Raw genomic sequence first — 26072 nt, 5'->3', positions numbered from 1 at the left:
GAAGGGTCGCTGTGCTTTGGTTTGTGTATTGTTTCAGAAAGTGCATTCTAGGTGGATTCACTTTTAAATGTGAACTGAATTGATTTTCTTCCCCATCCCTACAGGCAAGTCCGTCTGAGGTACTTTCGATAGGAGAAAAACACTGAAATTTGCTTATACCTAGAAATGACATAGCACTTCACATAGAAGCCAATTCCTAGGGGCCATTGGGGCTTCGGCCCACACAATAAAATATTTGAGGAAGCCTCTCCCCACCCAGTTGATGGGCATTCCCATTTAAATGGTGTGTGTGTGTGCACTGCATCATGTGATCAATTATGTGGGGTGGGGCTTACCTGGGCCCCCACACTATTTTATTCAACTTGGCACCCCTGGTGCTTTATTAGTGGAAGATAAAAAAATGATGAGAGTATTGTCAGCTTCAACTGAGGTACTCTAACACCACAGAGCAATTTTAGCTAAAACTGATTTCAATATCCTCTATAGGTTGCAATCCTATACACACTTACTTAGGAAAGAATCCCACTGAACTTGGAGGGACTTGCCTCTGAGAAAAACAGGGTTGGAATGAATGTGTATATGGTCATTTGAACAAAAATTGCTTAGCTGCAGTATAGTTAATACAACTGCAGCTTTAAGTAAACAGGAGGCAAGACATGTATTTCAAGGATAAAGATGAAGAAGATTTTGGATTTTGATATTCTGCTGGTATCACGACCCTAAGGAGTCTCAAAGCGCCTAACAATCTCCTTTCCCTTCCTCCCCTACAACAAACACTCTGTGAGCTGAGTGGGGCTGAGAGACTTCAGAGAAGTGTGACTGGCCCAAGGTCACCCAGCAGCTGCATGTGGAGGAGCGGGGAAGCAAACCTGGTTCACCAGATTATGAGTCCACTGCTCTTAACCACCACACCACACTGGGTCCAGGAGGAGGTAGGAAGGAGGGTTGCCCCAATTTCTCATTAATCTGCTATCATGTCGCGAAGCGCCTTGAACATTTGGCTCTTGAATATATTGCAATGGAGGAGAGTTTGAAGAGGTGAAAGGGCTGCTCACGTAGTTATCGTAAGTACCAATCTGAAAAAGGCCTCTAAATTCTACCCTAGATGGTAATAAGTTCTTGACCAGTTTGCTGGACATTCTCCTGTCCCCCAGTAGGCCATATTATTCTTTGTGAAATACGTGGCTCTTGGCTTCATTCTCCAGATTTCCCACTTGGTTTTGTATTGCAAAAGCATGCTATAGATTAATGGGTGACTTGATGGCAGACAGCACGGACACTTGTGGAAGACGTTCAGCCAGAGTAGCACCATAACAAGCTGCTGCATTTCAGATATATTTCCAATCTGGATTCTAAACTAAGTCATGCTGCAGAGAAATACTTCGAGACCTGCATTTTGAACATACCTTAATAGTCCATATAACCTGAGTCTCACAAAGCATTTTGCATGGAGTGAGGACGTCAACACAGCCACATGAAAGTATATCAGTAAATGCCATCTTATACTGTTCTCAGTGTGCGCAGCCTGTTCCTGTGGATTATCTTCAACAGCAGCAATGTGTCTTAGCTGCTGCAGCTGAGGCACAGCCCATTATATAAAAAGCAAGCTGGACTCCCTCCGATCTGCCCCATTGGTCAACAGCTCCTTCCCATCTCATCCTGTTGGAAATGTTGCCTTTCATGCTAATCTGTGGCCCACTCCTCTCCCTCCACAGTGACATACAGGCACCAGAGATGCACAGAATAGTACCTCCAGTCAAAGCTCTGATTCCTGAGCAGGATTATTCCAGAAACTAAAGCCTGCCATGGTGCACAGTGCACCCCCAAAATGGAGCTATCATCCTGATATGATATAATCTGAATATAAACCAGAAACGCAAACAAGCAATAAAAACAAGCTGAGTCCCATGAGGAAACAAAAGCAAAGGTTTTCCGATCTGGTTATGTGAAAATATGTCAAATAAGGAGTATAATATATGTAACCAAAGACAGTAATAAGAGTGCACATACCGATTGTAGAAATCATCCCTGTAGTAGTCATAATCAAAGACATAGCCACTGCAGAAAAGAACACAAATGAATTCATGTGAGGTGACATGACTGAATTATCTGATAAATAGCATTATATAACATTATGAAATTACAATGCTAATTCAGGTCTGCATCTCTGGAGACTGCTTCATCCCTGTTACTTTTACTGACTATTGTTTGGAAATATTGAAATTTGAGTCTTTGAACTAGTCACAATCTCACTAAAAATGCAAGGATCGCAAGGTGAAAAGGAAACACTGGTTTAGATTTGATTTAAAAAAACACCACAAAAAATCCTGTTGTTATTATCTAATCGCCAATGTGGTGTAGTAGTTAAAGTGCTGGGTTCAAATCCTCACTCAGCCACGGAGCTCAGTGGGTGACCTTGGGCCAATGACTTTCTTCTTGCCTAATGTACCTTGTAGGATTGCTAGTGAGAATAAAATCACATACAGCACCCTGATTTCCTTGGAGGAGCAACAGAATGAAAATGTAATTAATCATAAGAATGCACAACACGTTCAAAGAAATCCAGGAGACATCCCAGTTCTATAAATAAGAATAGCTCTGATGACACTTAGCAAGACTGTTCTGCTATAGTTACAGCAGACCCTTTGCTTGCTTGATATGAATCAAGTCTGCCTTATGCTACTGAATTTTATTTTCAGTCTCATTATATCAGTCAAAACAAAATAAAAAAATTCCTTCCAGTAGCACCTTACAGACCAACTAAGTTAGTTCTTGGTATGAGCTTTCGTGTGCATGCACACTTCTTCAGATACACTGAAACAGAAGTCACCAGACCCTTCTATATAGTGAGAAGGTGGGGAGGGGTATTACTCAGAAGGGTGGAGGGATTGGGTGATTGGCAGATAGCTGTGATGAGCCTGTTGACGACTCTTTTTTTTTTTTTTTTTTAAATATTTTTATTAAGTTTTGCATAACTATATTTCACAGACATACAACAGACAAAAGTAAATGAAATAAACATAAAAAGAAAAGAAAAAAAGAAAAGAAAAAGAACATAAAATACGTACAACATAAACAACACAACTTTAACAACACAACATTAATTTTACAACTTAAACAACACAACATTAATTTTACAACAACATTGATCGACTTCCCTTTATCTCGATTTCGGATAATGTTATCTTAATTATCTTTCTGCTGTATCTATTCCAAAATAAAATTTATAACGTAGTAAGCGTTATCTCATGCCTACTGTGATTTTTTTTTTTTTAAAAAAAATACATCTATATTTCTGATTAACATTTTGATTTTCCCCTTGTCTCTATTTCCATATATATTCTAAATTTATCCCATTCATTACTAAATTTTGTACTTTTTTGATTTCTTATTTTCTGAGTCAATTTTGCCAATTCTAAGTAATCCATTAATTTAAATTGCCACTCCTTTAATGTTGGGGTTTTTGCTGTTTTCCAGTACTGTGCTATGAGGGTTCTAGCGGCCGCTGTTGCGTATTGAAGAAGGGTTCTATCTTCTTCTTTAATATCTTTGCCAATTATCCCCAGCAGGAAGGTTTCAGGTTTTTTAACAAACGTATATTTAAAAATTTTTTTTAATTCATTATAGATAGATTCCCAGAATTTTTTGAGAATCTCGCACGTCCACCACATGTGAATAAATTCGCCCTCTTTACTCTTACATTTCCAACACAGTTTGTCGCCTGTTCTATAAATTTTATGCAATTTTATCGGCGTTATGTACCATCTGTACATCATCTTGTACATATTTTCCTTAAGTGTCGTGCATGCTGAAAAGTTCATATCTTTACACCATAAAGCCTTCCATTTATCAAACTCTATATTATACCCTAGATCTACCGCCCACCTCACCATCACCTCCTTTACTTCCTCATCCTTGGTGTCCCACTCAAGCAACTGGTTATACATTTTTGATAGTAATTTTGTTTTACTTTCTATTATTTCAATCTGGAATCTAGATTTTTTCTCATTTATTCCAATCTTTTTATCTTCCGTCCACATAGAATTTATTTGATGATATTGAATCCAACCAGTCAACTTATTTTTTATTTCTTCGTATGGTCTAATCCTCCACCCGGATTCTGTTTTGGTTAATAAGTCCTCATACGTCCATCGTTCCCCCTCAATGTTTAATTTTTTAATTGTTAAAATATCAATTGGTGATAGCCACCAGGGTGTCTTCTGCTCCAGCAATTTTTTATTCCTTTCCCAGACTTCCAATAGTGGCCCTCTGAAAATATGATTAGAAAAACCTTTATGAACCCTTCCCTTATCTCGCCATAGATAAGCGTGCCAACCGAATCTTAAGTTAAACCCCTCTAGATCTAACATCTCTCTATTTTTTATGACGATCCAGTCTTTTACCCAACAAAGACATGCGGCCTCATAATATAACCTCAGATTTGGGACCGCAAGACCCCCCCTATCTCTTTGGTCTGTAAGCAATTTAAATTTAATTCTGGGTCTTTTTCCCTGCCAAATAAATTTGGAAAGTAGTCTCTGCCATTCTTTAAAAATTGCAATTCCCCTAATTATTGGAATGTTCTGGAATAAGAAGAGTAATTTGGGTAATAAACTCATTTTAATTGCCGCCATTCTGCCCAACCACGAGAGGTGTAATCTGTTCCATATATCCAAGTCCTTCATTATCTCTTTCCATGTTTTCTTATAATTATTTTCCATCAAATTTATATTTTTCATAGTTATCCAAATTCCAAGATATTTTACTTTTTTGGTTATTTTAATTCCAGTTTGTCTTTCAAGCTCATTTATGATGTCTTCTTTCATATTTTTAGTCATTATTTTGGTTTTTTCTTTGTTCAATTTAAATCCCGATAGTTTTCCAAATTCTTCTAGTAATTTTATGACTTTGCCGATGCTCTCCTTTGGTTCTTCCAATGACAACATAAGGTCATCTGCATATGTTTTCAATTTATGTTCATTCGCGCCGATTTTTATACCAGAGCCTGTTGACGACTCTTAACGACTGCAATAGGTCTTACAGGAAAAAGCAAGGGGTGAGAAGGTGAAAAATGGCTTTGTCATGTATAATGAGATAAGAATCCAATGTCTTTGTTCAGACCAGGTCTCTCCATGGTTTTAAGTTTGGTAATAAGTTGCAATTCAGCAGCTTCTCTTTCTAGTCTATTTCTGAAATTCCTTTGTAATAGAACAGCTACTTTGAGATCTTGTATAGAATGTCCTGGGAGATTGAAGTGTTCTCCTACTGGTTTCTCTGTCTTGTGGTTCCTGATGTCGTATTTATGTCCGTTTATTCTTTGGCGTAAGGTTTGGCCTGTTTGTCCAATATAGAGAGCTGAAGGACACTGTTGGCATTTGATGGCATACACAATGTTAGACGATGAGCAATTAAATAGTCCCGAGATGGTATGTGTGATGTTGTTGGGGCCAGTAATGGTGTTGTCCGGGTGTATGTGGCAGCAAAGTTGGCATCTGGGTTTATTGCAGGCTCTGGTGCCAGTGTCCGTGTTAAGTCTGGTTGTAGTATTATTGTGGGTTAGGAGTTGTTTAAGATTGGGTGGCTGTCTGTAGGCAATGAAAGGTCTTCTTCCCAGAGCTTGAGAAAGAGAACTGTCATTGTCCAGGAGAGGTTGTAGATCTCTGATGATGCGTTGTACTGTTTTCACTTGGGAGCTGTATGTGATGACTAGAGGTGTTCTGTTATTTTCTTTTTTGGGTCTGTCTTGCAGCAAGTTGTTTTGATTATGGCAGACCAACACGGCTACCTATCTGTCATTATATCAGGTTATTGTCAAATATCAAAGCTAATGAAGGGGCATTAAGTAAAATCAAGGGGCAGACTGAGATGATAAGGAAGGGCCAAAGCTCTGTGGTGATCAAGCTCTGCTTTGATCACATGTACCCTGCCCCACTCCAGGTGGAATGGAAATCCTGAAGAATCTCAGGGATAAGAATTCTGCAAAACTCAAAGGCTATCATTTGACTATCACTGGAAGCATGTATGGTGGTTACAATTTGCATGCACATTACACACTTCCACACATAAATGTGGCCTCCAGATCCCATGATATTTTTCTGTCCCTCTTTTATTACTGTACAGATGGATCACACCTACCGCTTTTCAGTGCTTTCGGGAGTAATGTACAACATATGCACATATTCAATTTAAAACGGTTCTATGACAATTAAACAAGATACTCACTTAACTCAGTTCTAATTTTGGCCACTTTATACCTACATAGCATAACAGCTCTGGAGAATGATAACGATAGTAATAATAGTTGTAATTTATAAGGCAATTGAAGAAGGCAAGTGCTTAATTTTTGTGGCCTCTCACTAATCCATCTTTGGTTAGTGAGCCATAGGATGAAAATGTTTTCATCCTAGTTAGTCCAGCATCCTGTTTTCCACAGTGCTGGAAGCAGGATCTGAGTGCAACAATACTCCCCCACTCTTGTTCCTAAACAACTCAGAAGTACACAGCCTCTGATGCTGGACATCATGACTAGCAGCCATTGACAGTCTTATTGTCTATGAATTTGTCTAATTCCTTTTTAATGCCACCCAGGAAGGTGGCCATTAGTACATAACATGCTAAAGAATTCCATAGTTTAAATATGTGTTGTGTGAATAAGTATTTCTTTTTGTCTCTCCTCAAATCTCCCACCAATCAGCTTCTAGTATTATGTGAGAGGGGCAAAACATTCCTCTATCCATTCCCCCCCACCATGCATTATTTTACATCATCATGTCCCCCCACCCTTACTCATTTTTTTTTCTAAACTAAAAATGTTGGAACCTCCCTCCATAGCGGAGTTGCTCAGGCCCCCTGATCGTTTTATCAATCTGCACATTTTCCAGCTCAACAATATCCTCTTGGAGGTGTGGCGACCAGAACTGTTCATAGTATTCCCAACGAATCCCAAAAGCATAATATCATCCAGAAAGCATGATAATAGACCTAAGCTTTTCTGAAAGGTGATGCAAGACAAATGCCACGAAAATGAGTTATAATTGTAGGCAATCTTGTTTTAGTTTAAGCGACTGAATGTTGAAAGACGTAGGAAGGCACCTTTAAAATGAAAAAGGTGTTTAAAGTGAAATGAAGCTAAGTGTGGAGAAATGGAGGAAGTATTATGACTAAAATATAAGAAGAAAAGCAGTAAAGATGAAAAGGAGTAAGAATTATGTTTTGCAGCCTAATTACTGTGATATGGATCCAATGATCTCATTCATATGAAACGAGAGTTTCATATGAGGCAAATGAGCTGCAGACAGCTTCAAGTTTGCACACTCCATCTCCTCTGTGCCCCTTTAACAAGGCTGTGAGGAGTGTGGAGCTCTTGCTTTCATTTTTGCTTAGTGCATAAACGTTAAGTTTATCTTTTTATCTTTAAGGTGTCATGAGAATCTGTTGTTTTTTTCTCCAGCCTTGGTTATCTTCCTCTAGCAACTCAAATGTCCCCTTATTTCTCTCTTCTCAAACTCTTGGGGACAATTAGCCACCAAGACAAGTATCATAAGGGGGTGTGTGTGTGAGAAGTGGCGTGCTGAACTCATGCAGGTGTGATTTTTGCATTTCTGTATGTTTGCTTTGCTGTTGTTGCTGTTTAGTTTTAAATTAATTATTTGTATTTTACGCATTGTAACCAATTATGACGGCTTATAGCTTTTAGCAATAAAGATTTCATTCATTCATTCACCCAAGGAGAGATGAAATGAACATAAACAAGGACTGAAGAAAGTCTCCAATCAGATGGTGTTTCCTGCTTGGCAGGGGGTTGGACTCGATGGCCCTTGTGGTCTCTTCCAACTCTATGATTCTATGATTCTAGGTGGCCCCTTCCAAAGTTACCGTAGTATCTGACATGTGTTCTGATGCCTGCAATACCTTGGAAGAGGAAAGGAATGGTGTTACATCGAAGCATGCAGAAAAATACTGTATAGCAAAAACAGCTATGATACTGTTACCAAATACCTGTCTGGAAAGGCCCTTCCATTTAGCTCTTTTTCATATGGGGAGTGCAATGTATAGCCACACTCTTATTCTGTTGTATTTGGCAGCCAGGCCAGGAGAACAGGATTTCGCCCTTTTGCCAATATGGAAATAAAGCTGACCTCTGTGTGGAAACAGCAGAAGTGTATCTTTTGGAAAGAGCTGCTTTGTTTACTACTGAGCACCGTCCAACAATTTTGAGAGCAATAAAAGCTGTTTCCTACACTCTTCATTAATGTCTTAATGGGCTTTTTAAAGGAATGCTTTTGGTCTCCTTTTCAATAAATGAAAGTTACCAGGTAATAAACTACAATAATTATCATCTTTAAACTACAGCCTCCCTATTTGTCTCTTATCCTTTAGTCGTTGTGCGTGATTAAGCACACACATAAAGGACTCTCTGAGGATCAGAGACACAGAGGCTATTAATTTATTTGCAGATATGCACAGCGTTACTAAGCTTTGTTACATGGTGAAGAGCTGCAATTAGTCCAGATTTTAATATTTAAGTGTTTTATGCTTCTATATTAAGGAGGGACAATCCTTATTCAAGTGAGAAAACATCTATCTATGGTAAGATGGACTTTACTCACATGGACCATAGAAGGATAACTGAGCTCCATGCAGGAATTCCAGGGATCTAGCCTAATGAGCTGCCACTATGTACACTAGATTTCAGAACCTGTTTCAGGTGCATTTCACAATGTAGGAGATGCCAAAGAGATCAGATGCAGTTCTTCAAGCAGCTTGTGAACATCCTCAGGCTGCAATAATCTAAACTGATCCAGTATAGATGGAACAGACAGTACTCTAGCACCTCCACGGGAATTGCTATCACTGTGGCGTCCGACTCTGTCGGAATCTGAGTGAATTTATCCCTAAAGCATCTTGCAAAGTTGTTACAGCTGGCCTCTGAGAATGTCAGAGCATCAGTCTCTTGGCCAGCTAACAAAAGCCCATTCACCACTCAGAAAAGCTCTACTAGATGGCTACTTGCAGATGCAGTGGTGGCAGAAAAGTAAGCTTTTTCCATTGCAGCTATGGCCATGCGGTAGGTACGATGGTGTGGCCTCACCCACGTTTGGCCAGGTTTGGACCCAAGTCTTATGCCATCCATGCTTTAGCTGCCAAGCTTCTTGTTCCATTGTATTTAGATGACCTGTTGCAAAGTCATAGGCTCTTGAAGGTCTCCAGCAATGGACAGCTCAACACCCTTCTAGGGTTCCATTGTCAAGCTACTCTTACCCTCAAAACGTTCTTCTAATGTTCAGTCGAAATCTATCTTCTTGTAATTTAAGACAATTAGATTAAGTCCTGTCCTCTAGGGGCTAGGCAATGGGTCTTGGAGACCCTATGTTCAACTGCACAATATATCAGAAAGAACACACAAAATTATGGGTGGAGTATATTGTGGAATGCCCACCTCCTCCATATTCCTTGAAATGACCCCACATCTCTGTCAATGGCTTCTATGTTTAGGCCCTGTCATTCCCCTGCATCAGAGACTGTGCCACATCCAACGTGTATTCAAGGAAGCACTCTTGTCACACTGTATAAATGCAGGATTGATTATATGATTTATTCGTTATGTGCTACATGTTGCTGTAGTGCAGTTTGATAAGACAGATACAGAAGACTTTCATTGACAGATATAGGAATAAGTGATGAGCTTAAGCCATGAAATGTTTCTGCTGCATTTCATGTATGGCACCTTGATAAATTAAAATTATGGCTGCAGCAGCGGACCTGAAAGAATAATCACTTTTTGAGGACTAAAACAGAATTCCAGAAACGCGCTGTACTCCCATGAGAAATAGTAGCCTGGGGACTACTGAATGGAATGTAGTGGAAAAGCACAGTATGTTAAACAACCATCAATTACAAAATGATGGTGTCAAGAGTGCAGAAAAGTGGGAAAGCAAAATTTCTAAAGAGGGGAAGGATCTTTCCTTTTCAGTAGTTAGTTAAAGCAAGAAACAGACTGCCTTGAAAGGTTGTAGAGTTCCCTTTGTGATACTGGAGACTATATAGCAGCAGATTACAGAAATAAATGGTCTGTTAAGACTGCTGCTCGAGAGAATAAAGTTTATATTCTCCGCAAACTAAGCCAATCTGAGTACAAGCTTACATGTGGCTATTATGGAGCCATGAGTTCAAGAGGTTAACAAAAATAAAGGTCCAATGCTAATTGACTTGGAGAAGAAGCAGGAAGGAAGTAAAGGCCGAGAGAAAAAATAATCTACAGGGAGTTACTCAAGAAGGTATCAGTAAAGGAAGAATATTTATTTAATATATTTATGTTTATCTCTCGCCTTTCTCCCAAGTTTGGATTGAGGGCAGTTTATAACATTTAAAAACATCAATTATAAAATGCGGAATAATAAAAACAAACTAGTTAAAAGCAATAATTAAAATTGCAACATATTTAGAAGCAGCAATAAAAATCTAAATTTGACAGCAGCCCAGTGATCAGCATCATCTGCACCTTAGTTTCCAAAGGCCTATTTGAATAGGAAGGTCTTTGCACACAAGCAGAAAGAGGGAGCCCATCTAACCTCTCTTGGGAGGGAATACCACAAAATGGGAGCAGCCATGGGGAAAGCTCTCTCTTGTGTCACCATCAGCTGTGCTTCCGATGTTGGTGGGACCAAGAGATGGTGCTCACCTGAGGCCTGGTAGGTTCGCATAGGGAAATATTATATTTCAGGTAGAATAGGTTACGTTTCTGTCTGTTGCCCCTCCAGAGATTCAGACGACTTACTGTAAGTGTTGCTGCTTTAATCCTAACAGTTGAGAGGCCACTTTGTAAGAACAATCCCATATACAGTACTTTACAGTAGTGTGATCATCTAGTCTAGCGGTTACTAGACCATGAATGATATATTCACCCCCCCTTCTTTGTAGGTAATAACAAGGCAATCAAAAGTATATGTGCTTCTATTATACTCAGGTACAAAGTAACTTAAAGCATTTAAGTCTCTACAACTACTCAAGGCAATGCCAGTAGACACACCATTGCTTTTTTATAGTCTTTTTGAATCGAACCATCACAATTTCTCAGAACAGCCTACAGCAACCTACTCCATCTCCCCTGAACAGCATGAAAGACTTGAAAATGTTAACCTCTTCTTCTCACTTGTGATATGCTTGCCCTTTTGACCTCCAATTTCCCCCCTGTTTTCTCCCTGTAAGAGACCGTTATCTTTACTCATCAACAGTTACCTTAGAGATCTGTTGTGTTTTCCATGAATGCTCTGCACACCAAGACAGGTTTATAGCTTGTAAAGTATAACAAGGAACATGAAACACGTCCTTCACTGAAACCTATGTGCAACCAAAGGGTATTCTGAACTCCATCAACTTGGTAATGGCTTTTTTGTTTTATATAAAGAGTAGATTTTGCAATGAAACAAAGCTTTACACATTACTTACTAAATGGCACTGCCGGAAAGGCAAAGAAGGAAAAACTTAGCCTTAAGGGATGATGAAAGGTGACTTTGCCAGTATGGTCTGATTCTGCTGAGCTTACATGAAATTCAGGTCTGGTGGCAAGCGCCACAAGGAATATTAACCTTGCATCAGTACTGGTTATCATTAATACATAAATTTTGGATTCTCCTTTTATTTGAGAAAATATAAATAAACAAAAGAGCAGAGGAGGCAGTCTTCTACAGGTATTTTGGCAGTATCTGGGGTTTTCAGAGGTTTGTTTGACTCGGACCTAATCATGGTATACATTTCAATATCAGATTAGGAGTGTGGTGCTGATAACATCAAGGTTGCAGGTTCAATCCCTATATGGGACAGCTGGATAGTCCTGCATTGCCGGGGGTTGGACTAGATGATCCTCAGGGTCCCTTCCAACTCTACAGTTCTATGAACTTCTATGAAGACACATCCTTTTGCAAAGACCTTTGGCACTGGAGGATGAGATCAGAATAGCCTTCCCATTGCAGTGCTAATCTGTTTCCAATTGCTGTTGATTTAGTTTAATTCATGGTTTAGTAACATAGGTGTATTACACATTGTATTCGGCTGTGTGTTTGGTGAAGGTTCTAAATGCCTATAAATAAAAAAGAAAGGAAACAGATTTCTTGAACCCTTCCTGCCTTACAAGTTCCTTCCAGACACATCCACACTACACCTTAAAACACATTATTTTCCCTAAAGAATTCTGGGCACTGTAGTTTATTAAGGGTGGTGGGAACTGCAGCTATGTGACAAGCAAACTACAGTTCCCAAGATTCTTTGGGGGGAAGCTATGTTATTTCAATGTATGGGATGGATGTGATAATGTAGGAGAGGGTCGTGAATAAAAGTACAGCGCTCTCCTGTATACAGTTTCCTTGGAACCAGCTGAAAGTATGTTTTTGGTTTAGCTAAGAATCCGATGACATTTCAGAAATGGAAAGTTAGTTTTGGTACTCATTACAGTTCCATCCAGAATTCCTCTGCATTTGACACCACAGTGTGAAGTAGTGGAGACAAACAACAGATCTGTCAGGTTTGCCAGCTGATTGTGCATTTTGCTCTAGGCAAACGTAACTCAGTGTGTGACTGCAGCCAGGGTTTAATAAATACAAGTATGCAGGAGAAAGCATTTTGCCATTAGGTCCAAGTCTTAACTTCTACCTAGAGAATAAATCTATGGTGATGTTCAACACATCATTAGAAAGTATTCTGGAGGTTTCTTAAAAAGTTAATAGCAGGCATGGGGGCTCCAGATTCTTATTAGGACTTCAGCTCACAATGAAAGAGAAAACTATGCAACAACACACCCTGCATGTATCTAGATTCTGGTAGGTAGCTGTGTTGGTCTGACGCAGTATATATATATATATATATATATATATATATATATGCATGCACACGAAAGCTCATACCAAGAACAAACTTATTTGGTCTCTAAGGTGCTACTGGACAATCTTTTAATATATAGTTCTCCTGCATGTATCTATTACTGTTAGACTAAAGCTCTCAAAAATGCTAATGGGACAATAGCTCTGTGTGTTGGCTTCAGGTTGTCCTTATGTGCCTTTTTGCCTGGCTGAACTGCCCCCTTGAATGGTAATACCTCTTGCTTGCATGAAGGTTGTAGACAGGCATGTTTGTATGTGTAGAATTTCTGCATGTTGTATGGGAGCCTATTGTACAAAAGTAAAGAGTTACATATGTGAGTCCACTCAGTTCTCCCTCTAGCCACACCAGCACTGGCACAAGCCATTCCAGACTCTGCATTCATCATGTGAAGCCCTTCTTAGTGTGCCTCCTCCATGTGAGATCCGGAGGGTGGCAACACGAGAACAGGGCCTTTTCTGTAGTGGCTCCCCATTTGTGGAATGTTCTCCCCAAGGAGGTTTGCCTGGCATCTTCATTATATATTTTTAGGTAACAGGTGAAAACACTCCTTTTCAACAAGCCCTTTGGCTGATTAATAATCTACAGCCTTTTAAATGTGTCTGTGGGAAGGAAGGGGTTATTATTTCATTTTGATTTAAAACTTGTATTTTTATCTTGTATTTTATTCTGTGAACCGCCCTGAGATCTTGTCATGAAGGGTGGTATAACAACAACAACTACGATGATGATGGTGGTGGTGATGATGATGATGATGATGCAACCCTCAGACGTTTGCTCACAACAGCCATTTGGCTGAAAATGGTTTCTGACCTCTGGGCTAAATCTCTTCTCCCTGTGTGGTAATGAACCCTCCCTCCATTATCCAATAGAACAACAACGACCACAACATGCAGCTGTGTGATGCCAAGCATTGATTCATTTAGTGTTACACCTACTGTTTTTCCCCTGCACAGAAGAAGACACCTGTGTGACCATTAATACTTCATCTATACAAGTCATCAGCACTTGACAATCCAGTCAGAACTAAATTAACTCTCAGAGAAGGCAGCAGGAAAATAGGGGACTCGGAAGGCTAAGCCAGCTCTGAATCATTTGTCAGTACTCTCAACACTAATGAAAGCTGCTGCCAAGATAGGGCTTTCAGTTTTCACCTTGCAAGCAGCCGAGAAGAGCTTTTCGCAAACCCCTTCACTGAAATGAACGGGAATCATTCTGAAACAGGTCTTTTTTGCTCATGAAGCCCACAGAAGCTGCTTTGCAATTGCAGAGATCTGCTGAGGCCTTAAGCAATTTCTTACTGAGCCAAAGAACCCGGTAAAAGCAATGATAATCTTTCACTAGTCATGATTACTCTTATAATGGGCCCTTAATGAAATAAGAAGGAACAGGTTGTGTTAATTAAATTACAAACATGTAATGGAATTTTTATCTCCCACTTGACTTAAAATAGACTTAAGACTCCAAATCCTTTTCAGTCCTGTGGTCAGCAGAAGCTACTAATATATTATTTACCATCTTGGTCCCCCCCCCCCCCCCACATTTCCAGTGAAGAAACCTAGAACTAGTAGGAGTGGGGGCTCCAAAACCTATGGTGAGCACATTTGGGAAGGCAGGTTTAGAGCAGATTAAATGATACAAAAGGTCCGTATAGTAAAAGCTATGGTTTTCCCGGTAGTGATGTATGGAAGTGAGAGCTGGACCATAAAGAAGGCTGATTGCCGAAGAATTGATGCTTTTGAATTATGGTGCTGGAGGAGACTCTTGAGAGTCCCATGGACTACAAGAAGATCAAACCTCTCCATTCTGAAGGAAATCAGCCCTGAGTGCTCCCTGGAAGGACAGATTGTAAAGCTGAGGCTCCAGTATTTTGGCCACCTCATGAGAAGAGAAGACTCCCTGGAAAAGACCCTGATGTTGGGAAAGATGGAGGGCACAAGGAGAAGGGGACGACAGAGGATGAGATGGTTGGATAGCATTCTCGAAGCTACCAACATGAGTTTGACCAAACTGTGGGAGGCAGTGGAAGACAGAAATGCCTGGTGTGATCTGGTCCATGGGGTCACGAAGAGTCGGACACGACTAAACGACTAAACAATAACAACACATCTAAGCTGTATACTAAGCCAGAATCACCAAACTGTGCACACAATCAGTAAACAGAGCTGATTTCCTTGTATAACGGCATGGGAAGCCTATGTCCCTCCAGATGTTGCTGGACTCTCATATGCCATCAGCCCCAGCTGGAGTTACCAGTTGTAATCTAACATTATCCAGAGGAACCCAGGTTCCCAATCCCTGTGCCGTGGAAAGGAAGGCATGGATGTGGCTATTGGGGAAAATGTTCCACTATCACTGTTGGCAGCAGTATGCCTCTGATGATCAGTTGCTGGGAATCACAGATGGAGAGAATGCTGCTGTGCTTGGGTTCTGTTTGTGGGTTTCCCATGAGCATCTGTGTTGGCAACTTTGAAAACAGGACAATGGAACAGTTGGCTGGATCTAGCAGTTGGCTGGATCTAGCAGTGCTGTTACATTCACAAAATGGAGGTGAGGAAAAGATGTTTTGGCCACTTTTAAAGTTACATTTTACCACCGCACCTGTATTTTTATCCGTTAGCTTCCTGTTTCTTTACTCCTACGCATAGTTACTTTGATATCTTCATCGGAATCTGCTATGATACAGATGTGAAAACACTCACTCCATCACTGCTGTTAATTACAGCCTTCTTGTCTCTCTAACCAATCTGACCGGCTAAACCTTTTGCAAAGCTAATTTGCAGGATTATTTTTGGTAATCTTGGCTCAGCCTTCTCACTTCAAACCTATTCACCTAAAGTGCTTGTTGCTCAGAGACTGATCCACTAAAGAAAACTACCCTTTGTTTGAAATATAGCTTCTTGCCTAGTGGAATATGACTGCAGGTAGCCAGGTCTCTTAAGGAAACCTCCTTCAACGGCTGCCTCCCGCTCTTCTTCAAGTGTTGAGGAGATTTCAGAATAAACAGGCTCCTGTCCGTACCAATGTAAAAGGTTTCCACTTTAGAACTAACTACAGGGGTGCAGTTGTAGGCAGCTTGGCTGCTTCCAGGGGAAGGAAGACAATGGAAGTGGAGCTGGCTAGGGCTGGAGTAGGTTTTCACCCTTCTGCCTCTGCAGCCAATGAGACCTGGCTTAATAGACTGCAGTATAGAGCAAACATAACTTTTATATGTACTGGGAAACAAAAATAAAAATAAAAATTGAATGACTCGCTTTATTGCAATATTCGGTCTATTGCAGTGGTCTGGAACCAAACTCACACTATCTCCAAAGTATGCTTGTGCACTTTGGGATATCTGAATCTGTAGGAACTGTGGCATATTCTAGCCATGGATAGATAAAGCAAACTGGGATCAAACTATGATTTGATATTCTGGTTTGTTAGCTAAGCATAGGTAGAACATGGCAGACTTCCTTAAATTTGAATATCACGGGGAAGGAAGTTTAAAATCAAAAGCATCAGCTTTAAAACAGTGTTTCCCAAACTTGGGTCTCCAGTGGTTGTTGGACTACAATTCCCTTCATTCCTAGCTGGCAGGACCAGTGGTCAGGGATGATGGGAATTGTAGTCCAAAATCAGCTAGAGACCCAAGTTTGGAAAATTCTGCTTCAGAAGTTCTTATTACATGTACTTTGGAATAAGAAAGGGGAAGATGGAGCACTTGAGTCAAGGCTTATGTAGGCTCTGCTAGATTCTGCTAGATTTCTAGAAGTTGGTTTTACATCAAGTAAAATATCACAAAAAATGCAAAAAATAACTGGTAAGGAAATGGTTGTCTGTATGCAACTGCAAAAAAGCACAAGCAAAAATATTTCTTTGGATAACACATACAGGAAAGAGACAGAAACAGAAGAGGAAAGCAATAATGTAACCAATAAAGGAAGGGGATGTGATCCTATGCTCAGCTGACTTTTTCCATTATGAAGAGTATTCAGGGTATATATTAAGGTCACACAGAGGAAAAACAATTAGCTAGGATGTTCATCTGATCATATGTTTATGGCTAATAAAAGTTAATGAAATTAGGAAAAAAATACATTTCACTTCCAGTAAATCAGAGAAAACATCAGGCGAGTATGAACGCTACTTAGATTGCAGCTAAGTGTACTACTAAATAAACCAGCATAGCTGCTTACTTTGTGATTAGACCTTCAAATTAAGCAAGAAAATACTGTAGTTGGAAATTGAACTACACCAGTTATGTATAACTGAATAGTTTCTGAGAAAAATCTCCAGCCAAAGTGTGTATGTTTGTATCTATGTGCAATACAGTGCTTTTTGTGATCATTCCTCTATCCCCATTCCCCCAAATTTTAATGAGTACCACAGTAAAGCATAGAATCATAGAATCATAGAGTTGGAAGAGACCACAAGGGCCATTGAGTCCAACCCCCTGCCAAGCAGGAAACACCATCAGAGCACTCCTGACATATGGTTGTCAAGCCTCTGCTTAAAGACTTCCAAAGAAGGAGATTCCACCACACTCCTTGGCAGCAAATTCCACTGTCGAACAGCTCTTACTGTCAGGAAGTTCTTCCTAATGTTTAGGTGGAATCTTCTTTCTTGTAGTTTGGATCCATTGCTCCGTGTCCGCTTCTCTGGAGCAGCAGAAAACAACCTTTCTCCCTCCTCTATGTGACATCCTTTTATATATTTGAACATGGCTATCATATCACCCCTTAACCTCCTCTTCTCCAGGCTAAACATGCCCAGCTCCCTTAGCCGTTCCTCATAAGGCATCGTTTCCAGGCCTTTGACCATTTTGGTTGCCCTCCTCTGGACACATTCCAGTTTGTCAGTGTCCTTCTTGAACTGTGGTGCCCAGAACTGGACACAGTACTCCAGGTGAGGTCTGACCAGAGCAGAATACAGTGGCACTATTACTTCCCTTGATCTAGATGCTATACTCCTATTGATGCAGCCCAGAATTGCATTGGCTTTTTTAGCTGCCGCGTCACACTGTTGGCTCATGTCAAGTTTGTGGTCAACCAAGACTCCTAGATCCTTTTCACATGTACTGCTCTCAAGCCAGGTGTCACCCATCTTGTATTTGTGCCTCTCATTTTTTTTGCCCAAGTGCAATACTTTACATTTCTCCCTGTTAAAATTCATCTTGTTTGTTTTGGCCCAGTTCTCTAATCTGTCAAGGTCGTTTTGAAGTGTGATCCTGTCCTCTGGGGTGTTAGCCACCCCTCCCAGCAATGATGGTACTAAACCCTAAATCTTGTTGAAGACATTAAGAGAGCTGGGTATCCTGTGAAATTAAAAACAAAACTACAATAATCAGCTACAGGTTCTTACTCACCCAACAGACAGGAAAGGCTCCTTCGATTCAAGTCTGTTAAACAAACAATGCAGTGAAATAGTTAAATATATTCAAAGAATGCATAGATAACATACTGCACAAGGTTGACATTATATGTTGTAGTCCGGGGTGGGGAATATGTGGCCCACCAGATGTTGCTGAAGTCCAACTTCCATCACTCCTGACTCTTGGCCATGCCAGGTGGGTCTGGTAGGAGTTGCTGTCCAACAACATCTGCAGGGCCACAGGTTTCCCACTCCTGCTTTGGGCACACAGGAGGGCAATGTTGGGCATCTGCCAGGACCGAAGTCTGGCAGAAGATCATGACCATCACCAGAACGCCATATTCATGATGGACAGAAGCAACCAAGAAAATCATAGACAGTGTGAGGAAATTCTCCTTTGCATGCTTGAGATTTTCCACTTTCACCTGGCATCTACATTTCCCAAGGGTTCCAAAATCTTTGAACCAACATTGGTTGGTTGGGCATCTGCCAGGACCGAAGTCTGGCAGAAGATCATGACCATCACCAGAACGCCATATTCATGATGGACAGAAGCAACCAAGAAAATCATAGACAGTGTGAGGAAATTCTCCTTTGCATGCTTGAGATTTTCCACTTTCACCTGGCATCTACATTTCCCAAGGGTTCCAAAATCTTTGAACCAACATCAGTGGACTTCAGAAAGGACCTTCTACACACTGTGATGTAGTGGTTAGAGTTTTTGATTACGACAGGGGAAACCCACATTCAAATCCCCAGCCAGCCACGAAGCAGGGTCAGTCTCTATCTCTCTGTGTTGTGAGGATAAAATGGAGTGGCAGAGGGCAATGTATATCACACCTTGAGCTCCATTAAGGAGAAGCAGCCAGTAAATATAAAAAAGAAAGAGAGGAATACAAAATTTTGTAACAAAGACCAGCAGGAGCAAATGGACAGTTATAAAGTTTTGCAATGAAGGCAAGAGGGACAACTTCAATATTCAGATAAAATATATAATTGGGGGTGCATTTCTCTGAAAGAAAGGGAGCGGGGGGAATGTGTGATGACCTATGGATAAAGCACTGAAATTAAAAATCTGGTTGAAATCCATTCTCAAGAGTTGAGATTCAATTTGCTCAAAATACAGCTGCCCTCCATTTGACCCTCCCTTAGTATATTTGACTAAATGGTTTTAGGTGATTTGTAGTGATACAGTAAATTACTTCAAAGAGTTTCAGGCAATAGAGGAAAGCAATTATCCATTGGCCTTTCATTTAAATTGCTCTTTAATTTAAATTAGTAAGTTAGTGCAATGAAACTAAAATAAAGATGTTAAAACTGCAGCGTTACATGGAAAAGAATAAGCTCTAATCGTGGGGTTTATTCACACATTATTCATCACCTCTCAGCACCCATAATTGCGCAGGGTGGTTCCTTATGAAGAGCAATCCAGCATAGCTTTCTTTCCATTGTTCTCCTGCTGATAAAGTGTATTCTCCATTACACTTATGCTTTAATTATACCGCTTTTAATTTTATCTGCCAAGTAAACTTGTAACGTCGTTCAAAAACGATATACATAAGTTTACTACTCTCTATATAAAGAAGATAGGTATGACTAAACATAGTAATTATCAAGGGTTTTATGAGTAGACCTTTAAATTTAATAAGGAATATTAATATGCCGCTGGTCCTTCACACATTAAATGCTTTTATTCATGACACCTATGGGGTTTCTTAAGTATCCTCCATCACTGTGCTGAGACACTTGAAGAACCACATCATCTGCAGTCATCTTGTGCCCCGAAACCTCAAATGCCACTTCACATCACTAAGTATGAGACGCCAGGGCATGGGAAGCTCTCAAGCAGAGAGAATATTGGCTAGGTATCTCTCATGTTGCAGCACCACCCAGATCGTGGATACGGTGAGGAGCCACAGTCACCAGGCCAGGTGATCTGAAGAGCCAATGGGGTATTTGCTGGCCTTATACAATTGTTGCATATTGAGTCTTCATCATTCAGTGCTAGGCTAGACTTGCAGCTGTCATCATCCTGCCCCACGTCTTCCTTTTGGAACTTGGCCATCTACTTTCTGTGACAACATATCTGCCTGTGGTCTCTCTGACCACTGTTGGCTGCTTTGGACCTGGACTTGGAGTTGTCTCTGGCCCCCTATGTTAAGTCAATGCTCTGGCTTTTTCTCTTGGCCTGACATGGGCTATGTACTCTCACCTCTGTCCCTTCCAGCCCTGGTCTTGCAAGGCCTTGACAGCAAGATGCCACCAAGAGAGGGTGATCTGCAGCAAAGCAGCTACAGACAGGGTTGTTACATTTTGTCTTGCAATGCCCCCACTTACCATTTCCTCTCCCTACACTAGCTCATATTTTGAGATGTTTACCCCACCCACCCACAGAATCTTTGGAGAAAGGGAGGACTATAAACAATTCTGATAGATAAATAAATAAAATAGGTCTGTGAGTATTCTAAAGAAGAAAGCAGCCCAGCAATCAATAACCATCCTTGCTCTGTCGTATTTTAGTTTATTTTGCTCTGAACACCTGCACTTGAAGATGATAAGGTTTGATGGATCTCAGCTTTTCAGCAACAGATTTGCCTATCTGATGTCTTTCACAGAATTGGATCAATATGGATACAGCCTTGAGATCCACAGCAATAGTAGGAGGAAATATACGTTCAGCTGTCATCTTCAAGTACTGCTTTCCTAGCTACATCAATACTTATTTGGATAAAGCTGATGCCAGCTGACCTTTTTCTACCCTGCATCAACAAGCTGTAATGAGCCCATCAGACTTGGCATAGCAAAACGGGGCTGACTGTTCTAATGCAAACAACCAGTGGCACTTCAGCACATGCCTACTTGTACGTAATCAAAAAACAATAGAAGGCTGCCTTCCTAACACCCCTAAGATAGAGATTTTATGTTTGCATTCCTCCTTCGTCTGCTAATATTGACAAGCAGGTTATGAATTGTGCTGACAAAATGCAATTCTTGCTTATTATGCAGCAGCCTGTATTGTCCTTATTTTTAAGAGGGCTGGGTTCAACCAGGAACACATTTTCTAACAATTCCAATCCAGAGATAATGTCCGGGATCCAAAGAGTTACTTACACTCATGAGAGGACTTCCATTAATTCAGACTTGCACTACTTTTGCATTTCTCCTGGTCTAAGTTCACCCAACCAGGTTAACCAAAGCCATGGGTGCCAAACTCAGACTGAAACTGGTTTGAAATGGATCTAGATAGCAGATGTCATCTCAGAGAGTCCGGAATTAGTTGACAACCACTTGCTTGAGCAACTTGCCACCCACTTTACTCCAGGATAGGCTTTGTGTGTGTGTGTGTGTGAAAACTGATTATTTACCATGAAGGTTCTTCTGGGACTAGGGAGCCCTTCAAACGCCATAGCTCTAAATTGTTTACCCCTCAACAAGACTAATTAATATGCTCTGTTAAAAAGAAAGGATTTTACCAAGCCCTTAAAATTAGACCTGCTGCCATAAGGACAACTGTGTACATATGGATGACTTTAATATGTCCCAAAGGGCACCAAGCATCGTTGGATGATATGGTGGGAGTCTTACTTAATTCCCAAATATTCACAGATGGGTTGTAAGATGCTGCGTGCAGGTGAGAACTTGCCCTAGTCTCTGGTGGGAAAAAGCCACAATGGAGTGAATGTTAAGCTATAAATATCAAAGTGAGGCAAGGAATGGGTGACAAAGTTGCCGTCATTTACTTATTTATTTTCTTGCCAGGTTCCTGTGCCAAGGGATTACAAGATGGACCCTTATTTAAGTGATAATTTTTCACCGTCATGAGGAACATACCCTGAAGACTCAGAAGCTGTTCCTAGGTAGTGTAAGGAGCAGAGGAGCCTACCTGTAGAGAGCTGAAAGTGGCCGCTTGTTTCCAGGCTTAGGTCTGTATGGTTTGGGCTCTCCTGCCATGTTGATGTCTGAAAGCAAACATATTGTAGATCTAAATTAAAATGTACTGCAAGGGGGGGGGGAGAGCTTGTACAAAATAATTTGTGAAATGGAATGTTAGAAAAAGGAGGAGGAGGAGGAGGAGGAGGAGTCTGGATTTGATATCCTGCTTTATCACTACCCTAAGGAGTCTCAAAGCGGCTAACAATCTCCTTTCCCTTCCTCCCCCACAACAAACACTCTGTGAGGTCACCCAGCAGCAGCATGTGGAGGAGTGGGGAATCGAACCCAGTTCACCAGATTATGAGTTCACTGTTTCTAACCACTACACCACTTGCTCTTAGCAGGAGTAACTCTACTAAAAATTCCAATCTGTTCATTGTAAATGAAACCCAATCCACACTTCCTACATTCTTCCTCTGTCCCCAGCTCTTTCTGACTCTTCTGCCCACTTTGTCCTGTCATAAGATCTTCATTCTGCCTCATTCATAGGAACGTTGGGAAGTTGACTTGGACCAGGTGAGAATAATGGTCCATTTCCTCCCACTTTTATCTCCTTTGGCTGGCTGTTGACATCTAGGATCTGGGCCTGAAGACATTCCCATTTCCTGCCACCTGATCCTTTTAGCAAAATGTCAAGGATTGAACATGGGGAACATATATGAGTTGACATGTGCGTCAGACCATAGTTTGATCTAGCTCAGCATTGGCTACACTGATCAGCAGAAGTTTTCAAATGTTTCAGATGAGGATATTTCCCAGCCTTACCTGGAGATGCCGGGGATTGAACCTCAGACCTTCTGCATGCAAAGCATGTGCTCAACCACTGAGCCATAACCCTTCCTGGTCCTTCTACTTGGAGGCTTCACCTATTCCTCTTTGCTGCAGTTCATGCATGGAGTTCTTTTGGAGGTGGATAACTTTTTGACCCAACAGACCAGATCCTTATCTGTCCCAATTGGCTGTGGCCCAGCTAAGATAGGCAGGGGAGGCAGCCCACCTGTCAATCACCCTGACATCATTATGACATCAGATGATGAACAGGGAGTTGTCCCACCCACCCACCAGCCCAAGTCCCTTGCACAGTGCTTGTGAAGCTGCCTGACAGCCAGCTGGTGGTTGGGTGCTTGGGAACTGCGCAAAGGGCTTAGACAGCCATATGCTCACCACTTGGGAAGTGCTGAGCACAGGGCTTGCAAATATATTTTCTGCAGAGATCAGCTGTGTTATTGAGTTCTCTGCAGGCAGCTCAGTCATGCAGTTCCTCAGCAGATGGAGGGGGTGAATTCAATCCCTTCTTTTTGCAAGGATCAGCTGTGTGATCAAGTTGCCCACGAGAATTTTGATTGCATAACCAATACAGCCGCATCTCCATGTGCCCCACACCTGATAGAGCATAGGATTTCAGGTGTAAGGTAGGTGGACACTATTTGGGAGAAATGGCCTTGCAGGCCTAATTGGGACCTTCTCAGCCAAATTTGGTCCATAGGCTGGAGGTTTCTCATCCCTGTTCTAAATAGTATACCTGACTAGAATCATAGAATCATAGAGTTGGAAGAGACCACAAGGGCCATCAAGTCCAACCCCCTGCCAAGCAGGAAACACCATCAGAGCACTCCTGACATATGGTTGTCAAGCCTCTGCTTAAAGACCTCCAAAGAAGGAGACTCCACCACACACCTTGGCAGCAAATTCCACTGTCGAACAGCTCTTACTGTCAGGAAGTTCTTACTGTCAGCTCTTACTACAGCTCTTACTGTCAGGAAGTTCTATCATGTCACCTCTCAAAAGTTCTGTATTTCCTTCTCCCCACCCTAGACAGCTTTCAGCTGCTGCTCTATTCCAAATATTATCATTACACCGGATAAATGTGCAACTAAATTGACCCACATTTCTGAGGTGCAATCCTCTCTCTCTTATTCATATTCATTTTTCAAGGTTTTTTGGTCTCTAGTTTATCGTTTTCTTTTAGGTCATTTTCTCTTCCTTCCTTTATTCTCTGAACAGGCACTGCACACTGGTGTTTTGCAAATCAAATCATACAAAATTCCAAAATGAGTTAGTTTGGATGAAGCAGTGCTTTAATATATTGACTATTCATATCACAAACCACTTAAGCCAAAGTACTCCTCATTCCATTAACTTTACGGGACTAAAGGCAAGTAATCATCTTAACTGGCTTCTACATTACCTCCAAACACTATCAGTCTTTTTGTGCCTGTGTGTTTGTGGAATTAAGGAAATTTACGGATTGCCCTGGGGATTGGCTTCCTTCAACTGCCTGCAACAACCATTTTACAAGAGGCAAATTACAGCAGCAGATGAAACCCAGCCCAAACCACTCCATCTCTTGGGATTATTCTACCTGGCCATAGCCACTTTCAGAGAGGTGATCCCTCTCTGAGAAGGGCAGTTCAACTTCTCATACCTAGTGGGCCGCAAGAGTACTTTGACACAGAACTTGCAGGCCGCACACTGCCTTGTTTCGTAGCGGTGGTGGGGAGTGAGGCCAAAATTTAATGCCCCACCCCCCAGCCCTTCTCAAAGATGGCTAAGTGAGGTGCTGAGCTTTGGGAAGGAGACATGAGGTCCTAGAGCACTCCCACCTTTTCCCCAAAGCTGGGAAAGCACTAACTAGGTTTTGGGATAGAGGAGGGAGGACTCTATGACCCTGTCAAGGCCCTCACACCTCCTTCCCCAAACCCAGTGCTTCGCTTACCTGGCTTTGGGAAAGCAGTGAGGGGGCTGTGTGTGTGTGTGTGTGAAATGCTGTCTAGGGCCACCAAAAATGGTCCACACATTGGACCACTCTGACTTGAAGTAATATGCTGATCTAGTCATCCCATTTTAGCAAAAGCTGAAGAGAAAAAACTGAAAATAGACCAACAGTGTGTGGTGGCAGTGCAGTTGTGGGGGCCATCATTTCTGACTATTTCCCAAGCGACTATTTCCAAAGATGCATGAAAATGCACAACTTGTAGATGAAACACACGTCCTGGAGATGGCATTATCTTTTAATATAGCATTCATAGCCGCCAAAGAAAAACCAGTAATGTCTATCTGAAAGTCTAGCTACATTCACATCTTTTACCTGCCCATATATCACAGTCACTGAGTTGTATTTTTGCCTGTCTCCCATTTCCTCCTAGACCTGCCTCATGAAAGCGTTAAGGACACAGATCTATTAATTTTAGTTGAGCTTTCTTTTTCAAGAGTCATACTAAGGTAAATCTTTCTGGCAAAGGAAAAATAAATACTGTCTCAATTTTTTTTTAATACAGAGAAAATTACTGAAGAAGTAGGGAAATTACATCCCCACTCTTCTGCGTATGCTTCTGCCCCAAAATTAGTTTAGGAAAAGCCACACAATATTTCTCCTGTTCTACGACCAATGTCACAGTGTTAACGGACCTAGAATTCACAAACAAAGGAGTCAAACTAACATCTTCCAAGGTATTTTGCCTTTATTTCAATGCGGCAAGGGCACTAGGAGCCATTTAAATTGGGGCAACTTAACTGCAAAAGGTAAGGAGTTTAACGGACCTTTCTCAGTCAAACTAGCAGTCCCCTGCATTTTTTTATTTAGCTATCTATCAACTGGAATATGTTTTTATCCCATCTACCTTTCCACTAAAGAAAAAATATGTTAGGAAAATATGATCATCAATTTGCATACGTCATGCTTACCTTGCCCCCAAGCCTAAAATTTAGCAAATACATAGGATCCTTCATCACCTATTCTTTTTTTAAAAAATCACAGGAGGTGGTTTGTTTATTTGGGGTTTTATTTTGGTATCAGGAATCTAGGTAAAGGTAAAGGGACCCCTGACCATTAGGTCCAGTCGTGACCAACTCTGGGATTGCGGCGCTCATCTTGCTTTACTGGCTGAGGGAGCTGAGGTACAGCTTCTGGATCA

General features: G+C 41.1%; 1 protein-coding gene across 6 annotated transcripts in view; it reads right to left on the bottom strand.

Annotated features, from left to right (window-relative positions):
* Positions 1-26072, bottom strand: part of RALYL (RALY RNA binding protein like) — a 271064-nt gene that overhangs the window by 20544 nt on the left and 224448 nt on the right. For all 6 annotated transcript variants that reach the window (XM_079983191.1, XM_079983189.1, XM_079983190.1 and 3 more), the window contains 3 exons: positions 22109-22184; positions 18221-18253; positions 2011-2058 (listed from right to left, as the gene is read on the bottom strand). In XM_079983191.1, the coding sequence (XP_079839317.1) occupies positions 2011-2058; positions 18221-18253; positions 22109-22184 (157 nt within the window). The remainder of the gene's footprint in view (positions 1-2010; positions 2059-18220; positions 18254-22108; positions 22185-26072) is intronic.

The sequence above is a fragment of the Podarcis cretensis genome, assembly GCF_951804945.1.
Source record: "Podarcis cretensis genome assembly, chromosome: 7".
Classification (NCBI taxonomy): domain Eukaryota; kingdom Metazoa; phylum Chordata; class Lepidosauria; order Squamata; family Lacertidae; genus Podarcis; species Podarcis cretensis.
This window is presented reverse-complemented; position numbering and strand designations above follow the sequence as displayed.